Source organism: Nelumbo nucifera, chromosome 3 (assembly GCF_055504915.1).
Source record: "Nelumbo nucifera cultivar China Antique chromosome 3, China Antique-T2T, whole genome shotgun sequence".
NCBI classification, from domain to species: domain Eukaryota; kingdom Viridiplantae; phylum Streptophyta; class Magnoliopsida; order Proteales; family Nelumbonaceae; genus Nelumbo; species Nelumbo nucifera.
Genome location: NC_142651.1, coordinates 84,626,777 through 84,647,292, shown reverse-complemented (window position 1 = coordinate 84,647,292; position 20,516 = coordinate 84,626,777). Strand labels below are relative to the sequence as shown.

Sequence of the window (20,516 nt, the reverse complement as noted above, 5' to 3'; positions counted from 1 at the left end):
GTTTTCTGTTCATGACAACACCACAAATAATAGATAGAACAGTGGGGATTCCAGTCAACAATTGACCAGAAAAAGCTCTCTAGACTGTGGTTCTCCATCTTAAGAGACGTGTTTATCTTCCTCAAGTAACTAGTTTGACTTTTCAAAGTTCAGACTTCCAAATAGTTGATGGACAAGACAGGCATATCTTGAAAACCGAATTGGCCCAACCAAAACCAAATGGTTTTATATATAGACCTGGTATGAACTAACATGCCAAAATTTGTTCTCACATGTCAATGGCATCACCCGGTTGCTCCACCGGTTGAACCAATGCTGCAAACCGGGAACCTTTCCGGTGTAGACCTCTGGGTTCTTTCCAAGGTATATATTCAGAACCACCCCCTCCCATTCTCTCAATCTCTCAAACACACACACGCAGAGAAGAGAGAAGAGAGAGAAGCACATACAGACACAATTAATATGGGTATGGCTATGGCTATGGGAGAAATTAGCTTTATAGCCTTATGTGGTGTAATGCTGACAGGGGCCTGGGTGTTTTACTGGATATGGTGGAGGCCCATGAAGGTGGAGAGGGGTTTGAAGGAGCAAGGCATCAGGGGACATCCCTATAGGTTGCTGTTCGGAAACAAGAAAGAGGAAGCGAGGTTGAGGAAGGAAGCACTGTCCAAGCCCGTCGGCAGCCTCTCTCACAACATTGTGGGACGTGTCATCCCGTTTGTACATCATACTATTCAGACTTACGGTATGTTCTTTCCCCAACATTATTTATTTCAGTCTCTCTCTCTTTGTATGCTTTAGATGTATGTTGAGGATATTTTGCCAATTATGGCCACATGTTGGATCTCTGTTTGATCTAATTCTAATTTTTAGAGACAATAAGAGAGAGACTAAAAACTTATTTAGAGATCTCATCTAACAGTTTAAGTTTTAGGCATACTTTCTTGATATGGTACCAGAGCCTCGTTGATCAAGTGATCCAGTGTTTTGATTCTGATCCCTTATTATAATTAGATAAAAGACTTGAACACAGTTTTGATAAATTGAGCCAAAGGTATCATCAGTTTTTTAAATAGACTTAAATATATCTTGTGAATCAACTTCATTGGATTCAAACATACCCTCCATCAATGAAACAATAAATTTAAAAATTTTTAAATCCTATTTTGCCCTTTTATATGAGAAACAAAAGAAAGAGATGTCAGGTGGAAGAAGAAGAAGAAAACACTATTAATTATGTCTAAGGTTCACTAAGAAATAATATTAACAAAGAAATTAATAAATAAAACAAGGGCACATGGCTAGAGAGAGAGAGGGGGGAATCTCCTTTTAGTATAGCCAAAAGCCAATACATAGAAGCTGACACAAACCGATACTCATCAACATTCTATGTCTTGGTTGTCAAACCATCTAATTGGTCAACTTTTCTGGGTAGTCCATAAGCGGGCCGCCTATGGATGAAATAATTTTACTCGTAAAATTTCATTTCTGCCATCTAAAAAGTCTTTTTCAACTCTTAGGCTGTGTTTGGTTTGGAGGAAAAAGTAGGGAAAAGGAAGGGAAAGGCATGGATTCCCTGCCTTTAGCCTTGTATAGGTTTCCCTACATTTCCCTTTTCTTTCTCTACTTTTTCCTTCAAACCAAACACAATCTTAAGGAAATCCTTTCAATCTCTTATAATATCACATTTTAGAAGTTCCACTGTAATTTATCCACTTACTCCATTTCAGCCTTGTTTGCTTGTGGATTTTTTGTCTCTCTATTCTTGAAAGGATGAGAGATCCATTATATGGATGGCCGAACCCTGTAGGTAGGTTGGGCGAAATTTCAAAAATTTCTCTCTTTCCCATGTGGGAATCACATTCCCTGTTTTAGAAAATAGCATTTTCAATGATCAATCTTGAACCCTAAACCTGACCAGATCTGAAACCAAAAAGTAGGAGAGGGATATACCTGATACAGAGTAGTAGTAATTCCCAATGAAGGTAATCACATCCAAGGAGATCACCAAAGACTACTCCCACTAAAGATGACACAGCGTAGGGTGGAGCAGAATCAGCAGGGGGGTTCTTCATCAAGAACCTGATTCTTCACCAAGAATCTAATGGAGGGCGAGTGAGCACGACTTCAGATCAGTTTTTCTCAAAAAATTGATATCAAGAACCTTTCTTGATCGCTCTTACAGGTGGAAATCGAACTGGCAATGGTAGAAATAGTAAGAGAAGGCAAGAGCAGAAGATGGTGTCAGTCCAACTGTATATTGTCTTCTCTCTTGTATCAGTAAGCTGAAAGATGAATTGGGGTTCACCCTCCTCCTCTATTTATAGCCTTAAAGAGAGGTTCTCCTAATCCCATTAGGAGTTTCCTAATCCAAATCTTGCATTTGGATATGGACCCTCTTTAAGAGATAAGGATAATCCCTTATCTTATCTGTAGATAAAGATCAGTCATCCTAATCTAATTAGGAGTTTCCTGATCCAAATCTCTATTTGGATATGAACTCTCTGAGTGGATAGGGATAATCCCTTATCCTATCTACTGATCTAAATTAGTTCGAATTGGGCTTTAGGCCCATTAAGTCCATGTGCTCACTTATCCTCTAAACTGCTGTCCAGTTGGATATCCTTGTATAGCGTGGGACCTAAACATTGATCTACACATCAGCCACATGGGTTCAACCTAGCCTTTGTTACAAGGCCTGGCCGAATTCACTATAGGATACAGTGAACCCCTAAGTCCATCACCATGGGCTCTTAATGGGCCTAACATTTACACTAAATGGTCATTGGGTCAAGCCACCTTATAAAAACCCAAGGACTGTGGACAGATGCAAGATTAGCCCATCAGATATTACCCTCAATGGTCTTACACTTAACCTCTCAGCCCATAATGATCAAACACTACTCGACAAGAGATGACATCTCCCTCGGCTGCAAGGAACAGTGTTGCACTCTCTACTCACATGGATCCCGGGAATTAAAACCTTTTGCAAACATTTTGAAACCATAATATATATATATATATATATATGTATGTATGTATATCTCTATATAAATGTATATTTTGCAAAACAAATTTCAATGGTTGAAATCGGCTGCCGACAGCTTTGGTTTCCATCAAAGAGAGTGCATCCCCGATCATTCACTTTGTCCGACAAAGGGGCTGATCCTGTCACTATGATCACTCAATCAGATGTGAGCAGAGAGTGCAACATACCCATCGGACTGTCCCAACATACCTAGGTTTTGACCCCCCCTCTAAGGATCTCACTGATTGTCTTATCAAAGACAGCCCAATCCGACACCTAGTGCAGTATCATAATCGAGTCTAGAGGTCAGGTGTAACATTCCAGTTTTGCCCATCTATCTCCAAGGTCCAGGGCAATACTGGAATTCTGGTCCGGTTTAGGGTTTCAAGAAAACCCACACTACATGTACCTCAGGTCTCACCCTGGCAGCTAAGACAAGTCACCCCAACCAACTTGGCGGCACATTAGTGCCAGCCTTGGCAAGATAAATCTCCCCAGATCTATCCAATGGCTGTGAAGATTCTAAACTAACACGAGTCTCATATGTGTCCAGTTTAAGGGTATTACATAGAAACACACCATAATAACATGAATCAAATATGTATTTTATTCATTTACATTAAATGTCATAAGGTACATCATTTTGATTGGAGCTAAGGGCATACACTATCTAACAATTCTGTTATTACCAGCTATTCTTTCTTCCAAACCCAAGTGAGTATTCTTGCCTTTGTAGATCTAATCACCATTTCTGGTTTGAGTATTGTTTACTATTTTCAATCTATAATTTTCTTTTATTATTCTCTCTCTACTTATCTGATTATTGTTTTTGATTTATGACTTTTGTTTATACTTTTCTAATAATGAGTTTGAAAAATTCAAGGTAGACTTTAAAAATTTGAAAAAAAATGAAGGGTAAAAGAGTCATAAGGTATCTTTAAGTCTTTTTGAAAAACTAAGGGTATATTTAAATCAATTTACGAAAATTCAAAATTCAGAGTATGTTTAAGTCTATTACCCTTATAATTAATTAAATTTCAGCACAAGGAATGAGAGAGATTGTGCTTGCCTACACTTCAAATCACATGAAGGAGCTGTTAGAGAATAAAAACCTACTCAGGAACCTTAACTAACAGCTTAAACTTTTAGATTGAATGGTTTCTTGAGAGAGAGAGAGAGAGAGAAAAGAAAAATGTAGAGGATCAATATCATTATATCAGATCATTTGGTTTCTAATAGGGCTGTAAATGGTATCCAATTGACAAATGTTTATACTAAATTGACATAAGTTCAAGTTTCATACTAGTTTTGAATTCATTTTGTTTATGAAATACAATATTAAACTTAGTCATTTTTGTTCATATTATTAATAATATATAAATAATCTTGTAGCCCTAATTCCCCTGAGAAAATAAACTGGTGCTTTTGAGCTTAATTTGGGCTGTGGAAAACAAAATTGAGGTAAAAAAAAGGTTTTGAGTGCCGTTTGGTAAGAACTGCTTTTAAGAACATTGTAGTATGAAGCCAAAACACTTTCAAAAACCCGAAGCACACAGTCTATATAAGGTTTTTTTTTTTTTTGTAAACTATAGTTTCCTTTTAATTGTCACAGGTGAAATGTCGTTATCATGGAATGGGAGAACTCCCATTGTGTATGTTACGGATCCAGAATTAGTAAAGGACATTCTGTTTAACAAGTTTGGACACTTTGAGAGAGACAAATTAAATCCTCTCACCAAGTTATTGGTAAAAGGACTGGTAAGCTACGATGGAGAAAAATGGGCTACACATAGAAGAATCATCAATCCCGCATTCCATCCAGAGAAGCTAAAGGTTGTCTTCTATTTATTATGGTTTTCTTCTTAATTTGAGTTATTTGAATACAACAAACCAACAAAGATTTAGGGTCTGTTTGATTTACAGTTAGAATTGGAATAGAATGATCATTCCCTCAAATGGGGAATGCTAGCTATTTCGCCAGGAATGGGAATTGGAATCTCATTCAATCCAACCAAACAACTAGCGTCATTCTTCCTGTGAACCAAATGAACCCTTACTAATATTGTTTACTAATTCACCTATCTTTCTCTCAACTATGGTGGTTTTGTTTTTGTTGTTATATATAGGGAATGTTGCCAGCATTTTCTACCAGTTGCAGTGAGCTTATCACAAGATGGGAAAGGTTGGCTGACTCAAAAGGGTCATGTGAAGTGGACATGTGGCCTGAACTCCAAATTTTGAGTAGAGATGTCATCTCGAGGTCAGCATTTGGTAGCAGCTATGAAGAAGGGAGACGAATATTTGAACTCCAATATGAACTGGCCCACCTTGTTGTCCAGGCTGCTATGTCTATTTATATCCCAGGTTTCAGGTAGGCTAAGTTTTTGATTTGGGTTACACTTCTTTATTATCACCATTTTCATCTAATAGCTAGCCTTATCCATATATATGAAGTCAGCTTCATTCTCTAAACCCTAGTTACAATATTTGAATTATGGACATTATTGCATATGGTACACTTATTTGTAGTCTTATAAACCAATGAAATGTTCTAAGATCAGGTTGCTGAAAGCTGCAAATCATCAAATACCCACAACCTATTTTTTATCTGAAAAAAGACAAGTGTTTATATAAATTATGTTGTGGTTTCACTTGGGGAGTTTTTGGTTACATGTATAGTTGGGTTTTCACAAAACAAAAACAACTTCCATATGGGCCAAGAAAACAATATAATTATATTGATTTTGGTAATTGTTTTTGTTTTGAAAACAAAGCCATATATATTGGTGAAAACCCCTTAGATTTTATGATCACATAAGGAGATACTATCTATTAAAATTTCTGTAAAGAACAAGTAGCATTTTTAGCACATATTGTTTTTTGTTTTTCTTGTGTCTAGAAAGTGTTACATCAACAAAAAGTAAAATGCTTACTTCCATGTGTCTTTTCTGATAACAAAAGTGCAACTTTGATTGGAAAATTAAGCTATTAGCAAATGTATTTAAAAATGAAAACATGTTTTTTTTTTTTATTTCACTTCTATAAGATTGATATAAACTACTATTTTCTTTTGTCTGTGGCACAAGTACTGAGCATGCATGGGTATTGAAAAAGGAATATGAGTATTTTAATTATAATGGAAACCAAATTTCCATTGACCAACTTTCTCCCTCTCAAAATCCAAAAAACGAACAGGCCTGAAGGGAAAAACAATTCACAAATTTATAATAAATCTTTAATTTGTGTATATTGCTTGACTATTATCATTTGATTTTCTTATAGGTTTCTTCCAACAAAAAAGAACAAGAGGATGAAAGAAATTGCAAGAGAAGTGAGAGCTCTATTGGAGGAAATGGTCAATAAAAGAGAAGAGATATTGAAAAAAGGAGGGGGCAGTACAAATGATTTATTGGGCTTGCTATTGAAATACAACCAAGAACATGACATTTCAAAGGATGTTAGGATGAGTATTGATGATGTGATAGAAGAGTGCAAGCTATTTTACTTTGCAGGACAGGAGACAACATCAGTTTTGCTTACATGGACAATGATTGTATTGAGCATACATCCAGAATGGCAGTTAAAAGCAAAGGAAGAAGTCTTGCAAGTCTTTGGAAGAAATAAACCAGACTTTGATGGCTTAAACCACCTAAAGATTGTGAGTATTTTCTTTATATTTTTAATTTTATGGGAATCTTGTTGATGAGTAAACCTAGCAAAAAGTCAACTCAACTCACAAACCCAACCTGCAAAAAAGCAGGCTAGGGCCCCTATTTAGCGACCCGAACTAAAAATGTTGACTTGATCAAAGACCAAGTGACCCAAGTGGTTGAACTATTAACCATCTGATCCCATGGGACGTCAACCCTAACATGAACATTTAGGGTCAAGATATAACGTTTGCTGATGGCCTGATCAAACACCAACTGACCCAAGTGGTTGAACCATTAAGCATCTGATCCCATGGGTCAACCCTAGCATAAACATTTTTTACCTGACCTCTACCCCAAGTCTATTGACGAGCAATTTTGATAATGGTTGAATTATATGTTGATTTTCTATGTAGATAAATGGTCGTATAAAATATTTAGGGGGTAAATTAATTAAGCAGCCAACCCATTATACAATTCAATTCATTTAGTTCAATTCAGCTACTTCAACTATTATCAAATGGCCCCTCAGATGCTAATACAACTTAGTGAAATTTTCTGCAACTAGGTGACCATGATTTTATATGAAGTCCTCAGGCTGTACCCACCAGTGGTCATGCTTAATCGATACACCAACAAGAAGATAAGATTACGGGAGATTTCTTTTCCATCTGGGGTATTGTTTTCAATGCCGGTCGTCTTCCTTCATCATAGCAAGGAACTTTGGGGCGAGGATGCACAAGAGTTCAATCCAGAGAGGTTTTCAGGAGGAGTTTTAAATGCAACAAACAATCATGTCTCCTTCTATCCATTTGGATGGGGTCCTCGACTTTGCATTGGGCAGAATTTTGCATTGTTGGAAGCAAAGATGGCTCTGACAATGATTCTGCAACATTTTCAGTTTGAGCTTTCGCCCTCTTATTGTCATGCCCCTCACAAAGGCCTTACTCTTGAACCCCAATATGGTGCTCAAATTATATTACATAAACTATAAATTGCTTATTTCCACACTAATTATTTGTAATGATCATATAAGTTGGAACATTGAGTATATATGGTATTGAAATTCAAGGCTTGTAATGTATTTATCATTCTCTCATGAAGTCTAAATAATATTTTCGATGCTTTTTCAGCTACAATATTTTATGGTTGGTTTTCAGCTACTTCGATGGAATGGACTAAGATTAGGGTTAATTAGTTAGGTCCAACCCTAAGAGCCTTCACCCAATCTAAGCCAAAGCCCAACCTAGGTTGATCATTTCTAGCCCAGCCTGTCGTATCCTAGAAACTTCTGAGCTTGAGCCTGGTTCTGGACGCCCAACACTTCAAGCTTGGCCTGGCCCGCATCTCAGCTATATGGAGTTAGCTACATGAATTTTGTTTTATGGTTCCATTCTATTTAGTGACATTCCAATCATTAAATTATGGGTGCTTAAATCATTCATTTCTTATTACTTCTATTGAAGTCCTTTTTGGTTTGTCTCAATCTCTTTTAAGCCCTTCTACTTCTAATAAATCACATTTTTTCTAATAGGTTTTGTAGTTGTCTTGTATGCACATAAGCAAACCATATTAGTCTACTTCCTCTCATTTTATCAAGTATTTGAGCTATTTTTAGGTTTTTTTGTATGACTTCATTTCTGACCCTATTTTTTCTGATTAACCACTCAACAATCTAAGCATTCACATATCTGCTACTAGGGGTGGCAATTGGGTGGGTTAATCCAATGGTTATCCACAACCCAACCCAAGAAAGCATGCCTAGTCCGGATTCGGGTTAAATTGATTTGGATTTATGTTTGGTGAAGTGTATTGATTCAAGAAAAAACTAAATTTAGTCAATAATTAATTTTCTATTAATGCATTAATTATAAATTATTTAATTCAAATAAAGAAAATTAGAAAAAAGGCTAAGGAATTAATACTTATGTCTATAATGGTTAATCCAATGGTTATCACAATCCAACCCAACCCAACCCATTTAAATGGTTAGATTGGGTGATGGGTTGGTCACACAACCGAATCGGTCAGGGGTCCGGTTACCTGGTCAAATGGTCCGACCGTTCGAACCAAATGCTCGGACCGTTCTGACAAAAAAATAATTAAAAAAATAAAAAAATGGTCAAAATTGTACAAACGGTTTCAAAGGTTAATTGCCTGGTTCAACAGTTCGCTGACCAAAATCAACGGTTTTGGGGGAAAATCCGATTTTTGGGAAAAACGGAACTGGTCACCTGATCGATTCCCGGTTTTTCCGATCTGACCATCCAATCCGGAAAAACCCATTGATTTTGTTAATCCAATGGTTATCCACAACCCAACCCAACCCAACCCATTTAAATGGGCAGATTGGGAGATGGGTTGATCACACAACCAAACCGGTTAGGGGTCCAGTTACTAGGTCAAATGGTCCGACCATTCGAATCGAATGCTTGACCGTTCTGAAACAAAAAATTAAAAAATTAAAAAATGGTTAAAATTGTTCGAACGATTTGAATGGTTAACCATCCGATTCAACGATTTACTGACCAAAATCAATGATTTTGGGGGAAAATCCGGTTTTTGGGGAAAAAGGAAAAAAACCATGGGAAGAACAATATAAAACATTAAAGTAATTTCTATATGCGTTTGGAATTAACATGGGTGTAAACTTCATGTGATAAGTGCTGGTTGGTACCGATACGCAACGATACCAACCGATACGGCAGCGTTTTCGATTAAAAATGTCAAATTCCACGCTAATAAAGTGATTTGAACCCAAGACACTAGAGTGGCCAAAAGCCTTATAACTCTCCCTCAAACCACTAGGCCATGCCATAATTTGCGATATTCAATGAAATAAATTTTATTACTTCCTATTCCAATAAATAATCAATATTATTTTTAACAACTCCAATTAAAAATTAAAATAAATAATTTCTAAAATTAGTATTTTATAAACAAATAGAATAAATAATCTATTAATTCTATATTTACATTAAAAGTACAAAAAAAGTATTTATATCAAAAGATGATTTTAATCTCAAGAAATTTATACAAATAAAATATTAATAGTAGAATAATTATCTTACTACTTAAAATTTATAAATTTTCACATGATATATATCTAACAAATTTTATATATTTTTATAATTATTAATTAATATTTTAATTTACATTAAATGACAACATATTTATTATTTACCAAAAATAAAACTTTGTTTGCAAAATATTCAAAAATATAATATTAAATTGAATTTATCAAATCCATTAATCTACATTTATATGGAAATTTGATTTTTAATTTCAACAAAAAAATATACAAATAAAAATTTTAACAATGAAACAATTATTTTAATAAATAAAATTATGAATTTGCATATGATATATATCTTAAAAATTTTAACCAATTTTATATATTTTAAGTTAAAATTATATATTTTTATAAATTATTAAATGATAATTTAATTTATATTTGAGAATTTAATATTTGATTAACTTTTTTGTTAATGTTAAAATGTAAAAATAATAAAATAGAAAATAATTGATATAATAATTACATCTTGGACTCTTAATTAATGCATTGTATGATATATTTTTATGTACACTTTCTTATATATTTATACATTATTTATGGCTGTTTGACCATAAATTTAGTGTTATTAATGTATTTATGAAATTTACATGTATTTTCCTAGTGTATCCAAGTTGTTCACATGTTTCGTCCCTATCCATGTGTTTTTAAAGCGTATCCGTATCTGTATCCATATTTAAGTTGTTCGATACGATACTCGATACTGATACTTTAATCTTTGTAGGAGAGACCATTTTCGCCATCGATGAAGTCCCGGTAGGCTCTGAAGACCTCATCAAGGATAGCATTGATTTGCTCATTTAACCCTAGGATTTTCGGCGACGACGAGATACACCATTTCTTGCCTAATGAGACCTCCATCTTTATTCATATCAAAATGCTGGAAATTCTTTTAACCTTCTTTACTCTAGTACCCCTTGAATCCATTTTTAGGTGTTTTTCTTCTTGTTGGTTCGAGCTAGCTCTCTATTTTCTTGACAATAATAGCGAAGAGAATATGAAGAAAGACAAATAAAATAAGAAAGATTTATGAGCTTTTATCTAAAAGGAGAAAAGCTTAATTGACTTCTCTTTTTAGTGTCAAAATCCAATCCAAACCGATTTGATACTCTCTCTAATATGTTATTATTATTTATCGTCAATTCTCTTTTCTTTTTTATTTTCCGGGAGGGAAAACATTCAAGTTTCAATTCGAAATGGATCCGTGAAGAGGTGGAGGTAGCGACGGTTTTGCTTTCCCTCTTTTTTCTTTTGAGAGGTTCTTGTTATAGACACACCACCCGGCAGTACACTGCGGCGCAGTCATAGGCAGCAATACACACAGCGGGCCGTCCAGCAGCACGCACCACCCGGCAGCGCCGCACAGCAGATTGGCAGCGCGCAGCACATACCGCCCACATACACGCCCGGCACCGCACGGCAGCGGCAACATGGCGCGCAGCACGCACCGCCAGGCAGTAGTGCACACCGCACGCACTGCATGGCAGCACGCACCGCGCACACGCCGGCACCGCACGGTAGCAACACCATGAGCCGCACGCACGCACTGCGCGGCAGCGGCACCATGAGCCGCGCGCACACACCCGACAGCAGCAGCAGAGCGGGGCCCACACGACAGCTCATAGGGGTGGGCCCACCCTTATCTGGACACGTCAACTCGTCGCCAGCTTAATCTTATCCCTCATCCCTTATCCCTATCTTATTCCTTATCCCTTATCTTATCTTATCTTCTTAAATAAGAGTTATGAGTTTTAGTTTAAGTAGGAAATTAGGAGTTTTAGTTTGAGTTGGATTACCCTAGCCTAGCCGAATCCAACAAGGAATTCTCTTCTGTAGTCTCCTATTTAAGGAGCTACGAATTGAAATAAAGCATTCAGTTTTCCAGTCAAGAAAAGAGTGAGGAGAGTTCGGGTGGTTTCTTGGACAAATCACCCACTAGATAGTCAAAATAGGGTCTGTGCACAAAACCAAAGGCAAGGGAAGATCAGGGGTTTCTGCGATAGAACAACCCGTGACGCGATCCTATGCTTGGGCCCATAGGTCTTTTGAGTAAACGTGAAGGAGTGGAAGAGATAAGAGAGAGAGAGGGAGGAAGTGGAAGAGAGAAGAGTGAGTCGGAAATGACGATAGAAACAGGAAACTTGACGGTGGAGGATGTCGGCAAAAGAATCTCAATGGTGACAGAGCAGGAGAATGAGTCATTTTTTACACAGAAGAGCGGTTCGATTAAGTTTTACATGGAAAAAATAGATGCATTTTATACATTGATTATCGATGTAAACATATTTCAAAATAAAGTTTTACACCGGCCTTCCGTGTTTTTTTACATCCCAACCAAATGCATACAAAAGTGGACCACGATGTAAAGCTACACCAAACTGGCATATACACCTATTCCAAACGCAGCCTTAATGTATTTAATACAAAATTTGGCTTTCAGCAAGACAGCTTATATCGGTCTTAGAATAAGTTGAGTAGAGTCAAATGAAATCTGAAATTCAAAAAATTGGATCAGAATCGAAATCAGATGCATTGTTCATACATCCTATCATATTTCTTCTGGTCAAGTTTGGATGCCATTAATTCTTGATCGGTCCGAACTCAGGTTTAAATGATTTGGATTGAAATTTGATCCAATTACAGGCCCAAATGTAGGGCACCAACCATCCACACATTCATCCCAACAAAATATCCTAATGAATTTATGAATTTTGATGAATATTACTTGATTGATTATAAGCTTTTCGGATATCATAATTTGAAGTAATGTTTTCAAAACTAGATTGCATTGAAAAAATTGAAAATCCGATCATCTGATCAGTTTTGTTTTATCTCAAAACCATTTTTGATAAAAAATTGTTGATTTAGTCAACGAATCGTTGATTGAGGTAATCGAACTGTCTAATCATTTGACCCAGGAATGATTTTTGGCCATTTTTTGTATTTTTTTATTTTTTGTCAGAATGAGTCATCCATTTGAACCGGATGGTCAGACTGTTTGACGCAGAAACCAGACCCCAAATACTTCTCTATCCAATTCAATTTTAAAAACCTTGGCTTGAACCCAAACAAAATTTTTTTTGATATTTTTACCATTTTATCTTTATTTATAAGACAAATAATAATACAATTTGATTTAATCACTTCAACAGTTATCAGCATACACAGCAATGCTGCGTATAATCGATGAAACTGTGAAAAGGTTTGTCAGATGTTAGATTTGGACTTGGTCAGCTCTGTCCCTAATCGGCTTATCTTTTATACGACTCCGGATTTTCTGTTCACGATAACTCTGCCCACTCCTACCCACAATACACTATCTCCTGTGAATTGGAAACATCTCCCCCTGCATAATATTATGTAAAGGATGAGATGTTCTCCATATATGACTGAGATAAACGTAGGCAGAGTTTTCATGGGCAAGAGATTCAGACTCCTTCTATACTCCTCTTTTTTTCATGATTTTAAAAAGATTTTTAACTACAAAAATGAAATAAGTTTTTAAAATAAGAAATGCCAAATGCAGCAGCTTATATTTTGGCTGTAATTCCGGTCCATTCACATCGCAGCTTGGTCTTTCACCATAAAAAATACATCTTTTTTCCTATAATATACATAATATTATGATGTCCAAACGTGTCAATTTACCAAACAAACAAGTTTAGAACCAAAATACAGGTATATTTGTCGAGTATCATTAGATCTTATTGGTCAAAACTGGTTCGGGTCAGGACTGGATCTGCCCTGACCCAGACCAGACCCATTGACAGCACATAAGTATACCAAGTATGGATGCAACCACCTACTCTTTATTTTGGACCAAGTAGCGACTTTGGTCTCCAAACTTTAAAATGCAACAATTCAGTATTTGAATTTTTAAAATGTGTCAATCTAGTAGTTATGGTTAACCAGCCATTAAGTGGCATTTTAAAATACACAAATGCCATTTGAGTGTCATTTAATTTTTTTTTATTAACCATCCAAGTATTGACAAAAAAAAATGAACAATTCCAAAATTTTTGTGTTCTATTCAAGAAAGTTGGGGTCATGTCAAAGTAAGCATTCTTGTGCTCACTTAACACTGAAGGACATTTGTCTTTTCATTTGTCACTTAACACTGAATTGTTATGTTTTAAAGTTCAGAGACCACCCAAATTACAGGGTACTAATCAAGAATTTTCCAAAAAAAAAAAACAAACAAACAAAAGTCAATTTAGTCATAACTCAATGATCAAATGGAATTTGAACTAAAATAGTTTAATTTGAATATTCTTATGTATATAAATGGACAATATCCACTTAATATTTATCTCTTTTTCACTTGCTTTATCTATTTCTTCCTCTTCTTTCTTCAACTCATTGTAGAGCTTGATCATAGTGAGAGACTGGTTGTTCACTTCTTCAATCGCTGTGATCTTCGGTCTGGTTTTGTCATGGGCCTAGACCATTTTGAATTGGGCCTGGTTGAAACCCAACAGGTTACAGGGAGAAGGGAATCAAGGAGCCTCCCTACGAGTTCTTGTATGGTAGCCTTGGAGACAATTCCAGAATGACCAAGGAAACTCTGTCCAAGCCCATGATCCTTTCTCATGATATTGTGCCACGTGTTCTCCCCTTCCTCCATCAAACGGTTCAGAACTATGGTAATCCCTCTCTATACAACTTCTTTTCTTTTGCTGTTTGCTTTAGAAAGTCTTAATTTTGGTTCTGTTTGGTACTGTTACTATTTCTACCTGAAACGTTTTGCTTTGATCAATGAGAGATCGGTTTGGGTAGATTAATGGAATTTGCTGTTTCTACGTGAAACCCAAAAATTGAGGGTTCAAATATAAATGTTAAAGATCCGTCTTGATGCGGCACGATCCGGGCACTCCTACCTGGCTGCTGACTGGCTCCTTTCTGGCAATGGGCGGCACCTGAGAAGAAGGAAAAGAAGGATTCTCGGGGGTTTATCTGGTGGAAATACTCCGATGCTTAAGTCAGAATGCAGGGGAAAGAGAAAAGAAGAGTGTAGGTCACGCTTTATCACTGTGCTCGAGAGATTAGCTCGCGAGCAAAGAGGTATTCAGTTAGAGTATGAGAGTGCGAAAGTATTCAAAAGTCTGAAGATCCTTTTCCCTTTTGCCTCAAGGGCTTTTATAGGGGTGTTCTTGTCAGATCGGGCGTAACCGCCACTGGGCCCCTGCCATAGCCGTTACCTGCCAGGGCTGCGCAGGTGGCCGTTGCGACGTACCCCTTGCTCGGATGGGTGACACGTCTCCAAAGGGCAGGCACGCCTCCGCTTGCTGAGAGACGTGGGTGTAGACTGTTGAAAGGACAGGGACTGTGCTGTCAGTCAAGGGACATGGCGTAGTCTGACTTTGTAGTGAGCTTAGGAATATTTCAGGGTTACCCTTCTAATGACTTATCTGCTTAGGGGCTTCAGCGAGCTGGTTTCCCTAGCTCGCGAGCTAAGGTAGCCTCGGAATACCCCCTTCGGGGTAGCTCAGGGAACCCGGAGCTTGTGTTGTAGCGAGCTCCTTCTTCAGCAAGCTACGATATAGCGAGCTACTTTATAGGCTCGTTACTTAGTCATTACCAGGCTATGATGCTGAGCTGTTGCTCACGCTGAGTTAGATCCACGTGTCATCGTTTCGTAGGAGGCCAAATCATCCTCCATCACGTCTCATCATGCATTTTTCTAGCTGAAGTTACACTTAAATGCTTATGACAATACATATTTTTATTAATTTGTATTAATCAACTCAAAATATTTTAAGATAAAAATCATGGTTTTCAAAATCAGACTGGAAAAAATGAGAACCGGTGACCAGTTCCATTTTACCTTAGAACTATTATTTCCCCAAAAATCATTGATTTGGTCAGTAAATTGCTGATCCAGGCAGTCGAACCATTCAATGGTTTGGCCGGTTTTTATTTGTTTTTTAATTTTTCTCTATTTTTTTTGTCAGATTGGATCGTCCATTCGATTCGAATGACCAGACCATTCGACCCGAGAATCAGACCCTAACTAGTTCGTTGTCCGATTCAGTTTTGAAAACCTTATAGAAATAACAATGGAACTAAACACAACCCTTATGTGTTAGTTTGAGAAATCCTAAGCTTGGGCCTAAACATGTAGGCCTAAAATTATGTCCAAGTGCAATATAGAACTAGGTGGATTGGGCTAGCCCGTCGGTTACATGGCCATGAACAGGTCTACTGGAGACAAAATTTTATCTGGATCCTGATAACTTGCCACGTGTCCCACAGTATGATAGATCTACGAAAGATCATTTGGAGTAAAATCAGCCTCCATAGGGGATTACAACTCTTCCATTTTAATGCATTTAGTTGGATGTGGGAGAGAAAAAATAAAAATAAAAACTTTGTTTTGATGTTAAAAGTTAACCAGATATATATGATTAGGTGGAAATGTTTGGCTCAAATCACCAATAACTAAAATGGGAGTCCGAATATGATTAGATGTCATTGTTTGTTTGTAGTGCAATTCTATTTGCACTAATAAAAATTCATGAGGCTGTGTTTGGTTGCAATGTAAATAAATTTGTATTGATGCAAAACTTAAACATGGGTGCTAAGTCTGAACTGTCGGATTTGCCTTAATATGAGCCGTTGAATCGGAGGCATGGAGGCTATAAATAGAAGGGCCCTCTTGGTCTCATTTTCTCTCACGCCATCTCGTTGTCTTTGGATTCTGAGGTCGCACATCTATCAAGTCTACTCGAGTTCCTCAGTTCACTTCATCCCGTCCCTTTCGGTGAGTCTCGATTACTATTAGTCATGTCTGGGTACTCGTACTACACTTGTCATCGGGGCGGTGACCAGGATAATGATGCTCCCTCGAGCTCGGGGGGGGCTTGGGAACAAGGCCCGGGAGACCTCCGGTGACGGAGCCTCCACTTCCTGGGGAAGGGAGCCCGATACCTTCCTCCATGACAGAGCTGAGACTTAGGTCTCTAATTAGCTATTTCCACCTTCCCAGGGACCTCATCTACTGTCTTCCCACCGGTAACTTTCCGTGGGAGCATGGTCCCAATGAGATAGTCATCTACCAGGAGCAGCTCGAGGCTAGCCTGCGTCTTCCCCTGCACCCCTTGATAGTGGAGGTGCTAAACCACTTTAACGTCACCATCAATCAGCTTCATCCCAATGCCATTCGGAACATGGTTGGGACTATATCCTTGTGTTGTGAATACTGTCTTCCCTTGAACCTCGACATTTTTTCTGCTATTCTTTGTATAAAGAATGCCACTCCCGGGGCTCCACCGGAGAGGCGTCTCTACTACTTCTTTCCCTGCCGTGGCTATAAGCTCTTATACGAGCTTCCGAATAAAATTCCCGCCTGGAAGCGGGATTACTTTTTGGTCCGCAACCCTGAGGGGTGGCCCTTCCCTACTTCTTGGAAGGGCGCCATCCATGACTCCGGGGTCGAGCTGGACCCTGACACTCAAAAAATGATGCTGTCCTGGGCATCAGTTGGCTTCCTCTGTTCGGATTACTTGACCGAGGAGAAGCTCGTGCAGGCCGGCCTGAGCCCGGGTAGGTTGCCTCTTTAGGTCGCGTAGTACCTTGTCACAATGTTGTGTATATACATGTACTTCGTTCTTACTGAACTGATACTTTATGGTTTCTTCTTGGCATCCATCATGTCAGGTGTTGATTCGCGCCGCCTTCTGTCAAGCAACCGGTGGCGCAAAGTAAAGAGGTCACGCCCCGACCAGACTCCCCCCTCCGGGGGCACTGAGTTCGGGTCTGCCGAGCCGGGCTTTACCTCTCCGCCACTTGAAGTTCCGCCGCCTCCACTCGAAGGGGGTGCCAGCGGGGTCAGCCTCGAGGAGGGCGAGCTCCTGCAGCAAGAGGTAGTCCCCCCGGGTTCCTCTCGGTCGTTTCCCTATCCGAACCTCCCAGTGGGGAACTGGGAGGGCGTAAATGACTTCGTCGTGGCTCGCAAGAGGAGCCGGAGAGCGATCTGCAATGAGGAGATGGCTAAGTGGGGAGAGATGGAGCCTGGGGATCTTGCCGCACTCACTGCTTCTCACTATATGGTGGTAAGTGGTCATTCTATCTTCCTTTGTCCTCCTTTCCTTTTTTGCTGTCTTTTGACTCTTGTCTCTTGTTGGTAGGTAAACACCGCCATACACGCCATGGCCCTCCAAACGCACGTCCACTCCTGCGATGCTCATAACCAGAAGGTCAACATTCAGAAGCTTCAGGGCGAGCTTGATCGGACTCGGGGCGAGCTCCTTCACACTCGCAAGGGGAGCGAGTCCCAAGAGTTGCTCGTTCGAGACTAGGAGGTGCAAATTGCTAGGCTTTCTTAAGAGAGCGTTCATTACAGAGAGGAGTCATCAAGGGTGGCAACGGAGAGGGAGCTCCTTCGCCAACAAGTTCGGGATTTGGAGTCCACTCTGTTGGATCGAACTCGGAATTTTGACAACATGGTGGAGGCCGAGCGAGAGAAGGCGATCTGGGACTTCAAAGATTCACAGGAATATCATGACCTCCAGGTAGAATATGGCTCGAGTTTGTACCGCTTTGGGTTTAAGCTCTACCGGTGGTTGGTCCGAAAGAAATTCTCCGAGCTCAACCTCGATGGCATCACCATGAAAGGTCTGTCTCCCGAGATGGCGGACCAAGCGGAGGAAGAGGAGCCTGACTCTTCGAAGGACAAGGACGAGGAGGCGCATCCCTGAGGCTTCGATGGCGTTTGTCTGGACTTCTGGTGGCTCCCGGGTGCCATAAACCCGGTCTTGAAAAGATCTTTTGCTGGGCGGTTGTGCCCTCTCACCTTGTGTCAGACTTTGCCGAGTTATTTAGCTCGGTTTTTTATTTGTCTTTTGCTATTTTTCTTTCATGTATTTATTTATTTATTTTGAAGCAATGATAAATTTTCATTTTTGCCACAATGTTCTCATCGTTTCAAGTAACTTAAAGCTACTTACTCGAAGTAGGACCCTTCGGCACTTGTTGTTCCGAGCCGTCTTTTGACGTTTTAAGGCATCCCTATGGTGTCGCGCATGCCCAAGCTACGTGTTTATTGCACCGAGATGGTGTTAGCCCAGCATTTTGGCCCTTAGGCTTTGAGAGTGACTCATGGTCTACTTAGTAGTTCGCCCATGCCATAGAGGCGACTGGGTCTTATTGCGCCGAAATCTTGTTAGCTCGGCATTTTGGCCCTTAGGATTTGAGAGTAACTCGTGATCTACTCAGTCATTATAGGTAATATTGTCTTAAGTTGACAATATTCCATCCCCGAGGTACTTGTTTCCCTTCGAGGGTCTCGAGCTCATATGTTCCTTCCCCGAGAACTCGTTTCACTCGGTAAGGCCCTTCCCAATTCGGTTCAAGCTTGCCAACGCCAGGTTCGGGTACCATAACTTTCTGAAGGGCCAGGTCGCCAACGCGAAAGTTCCACTTCTTGACCCTGGCATTATAGTACCGGGATACTCTTTGTTGGTAAGCTACAGTTCTGATATATGCGAGGTCCCTTACTTCGTCGAGCAGGTCGAGGTTGGTACGTAGCTCATCTTCATTTGCCTTATCATCATATGTTTTCAGTCGTAATGAGGGAATCTCAATCTCGACTGGGATAACTGTTTCGGTGCCATAGGTGAGGTTGAAGGGAGTTTCTGTCGTGGCGGTCTTTTCTGTAGTTTGGTAGGCCCATAAAACGCTGGGTAGTTCGTCTACCCACAGTCCTTTAGCTCGATCTAGGCGTGCTTTCAGTCCGCGAAGGATAACTCTGTTTGTAACCTCTGCTTGTCCGTTCACTTGAGGGTGTGCAACCGAAGTGAAATTCTGTCGTATTCCCATATCTTGACACCAGTTCTAGAATTTTATGTCCTCGAACTGCTTGCCGTTGTCAGAGATTAACACCTGAGGTAGACCAAAGCGACACACTATGTTCTTCCAAAAGAAGTTCTAGACGTTTCGGGTTGTGATCGTTACAAGGGGTTCAACTTCTACCCACTTGGTGAAATAATCTACTGCTACCACTAAGAACTTCCTCCGGCCCGTCGCTGGTGGGAATGGCCCAAGTATGTCGATACCCCATTGTGCGAAAGGCCATGGGCTGGTGAGGTATTTGAGGTCAGCAGCGGGCTGATGATGGATGTTGGCATGCTTCTGGCATTTGTCACACTTTCTGACGAACTCAACAGCGTCCACTTTCATCGTTGGCCAGTAGTACCCCTATCGTAGTGCTTTTTGGGCAAGAGCCCTCCCCCCCAAGTGTCCGCCGCACAGGCCTTCATGAGTGTCGCGGAGTATGAGCTCGGGTTCGGAAGGTCGCGAGCTGCGCAAGTAGGGGAGCGTATAGGATCTTCAGTACAACTGTCAGTCTATTATGACGTATTTGGTCGCCTGACGCTCTACCCTTCTGGCGGCATTGCGGTCCGCGGGAAGGGTCCCGTGTAGTAGGAAGCTCATGAGCGGGTCAATCCAGCTCGGCTCTACTTGAACGATGGGAGCAACCTCCTCTGCCCCCCCCGAGAAGCTAGGCCAAGGCAGGTCCTCTATGTACACGGTCCTCATGGGGATGTCGCTAGTGCTGGCTAACCGGGACAGAGCGTCAACCTCAGCGTTCTCTGACCTCGAGATTTGCCTGATGAAGTGTGACTGGAAGTTGAGTAGATTAATGGAATTTGCTTTGATCAATGAGAGATCGCTTTTCTACCTGAAATGGTTTGGGTAGATTAATGGAATTTGCTGTTTCTACGTGAAACCCAAAACTTGAGGGTTCAAATATAAATGTTAAAGATCC

The 20,516-nt window shown here is 39.6% G+C and overlaps 1 protein-coding gene across 1 annotated transcript; it reads left to right on the top strand.

Moving 5' to 3' along the window:
• The first annotated feature begins 392 nt into the window (after positions 1 to 392).
• On the top strand, positions 393 to 7,817 carry LOC104585957 (cytochrome P450 CYP72A616-like). The gene is made up of 5 exons (XM_010243015.2): positions 393 to 745; positions 4,641 to 4,861; positions 5,155 to 5,399; positions 6,311 to 6,686; positions 7,247 to 7,817. Exons 1-5 carry the CDS (start codon positions 463 to 465, stop codon positions 7,670 to 7,672), a joined length of 1,551 nt encoding a protein of 516 aa, XP_010241317.1. The 5' UTR covers positions 393 to 462; the 3' UTR covers positions 7,673 to 7,817.
• Positions 7,818 to 20,516: the final 12,699 nt, after the last annotated feature.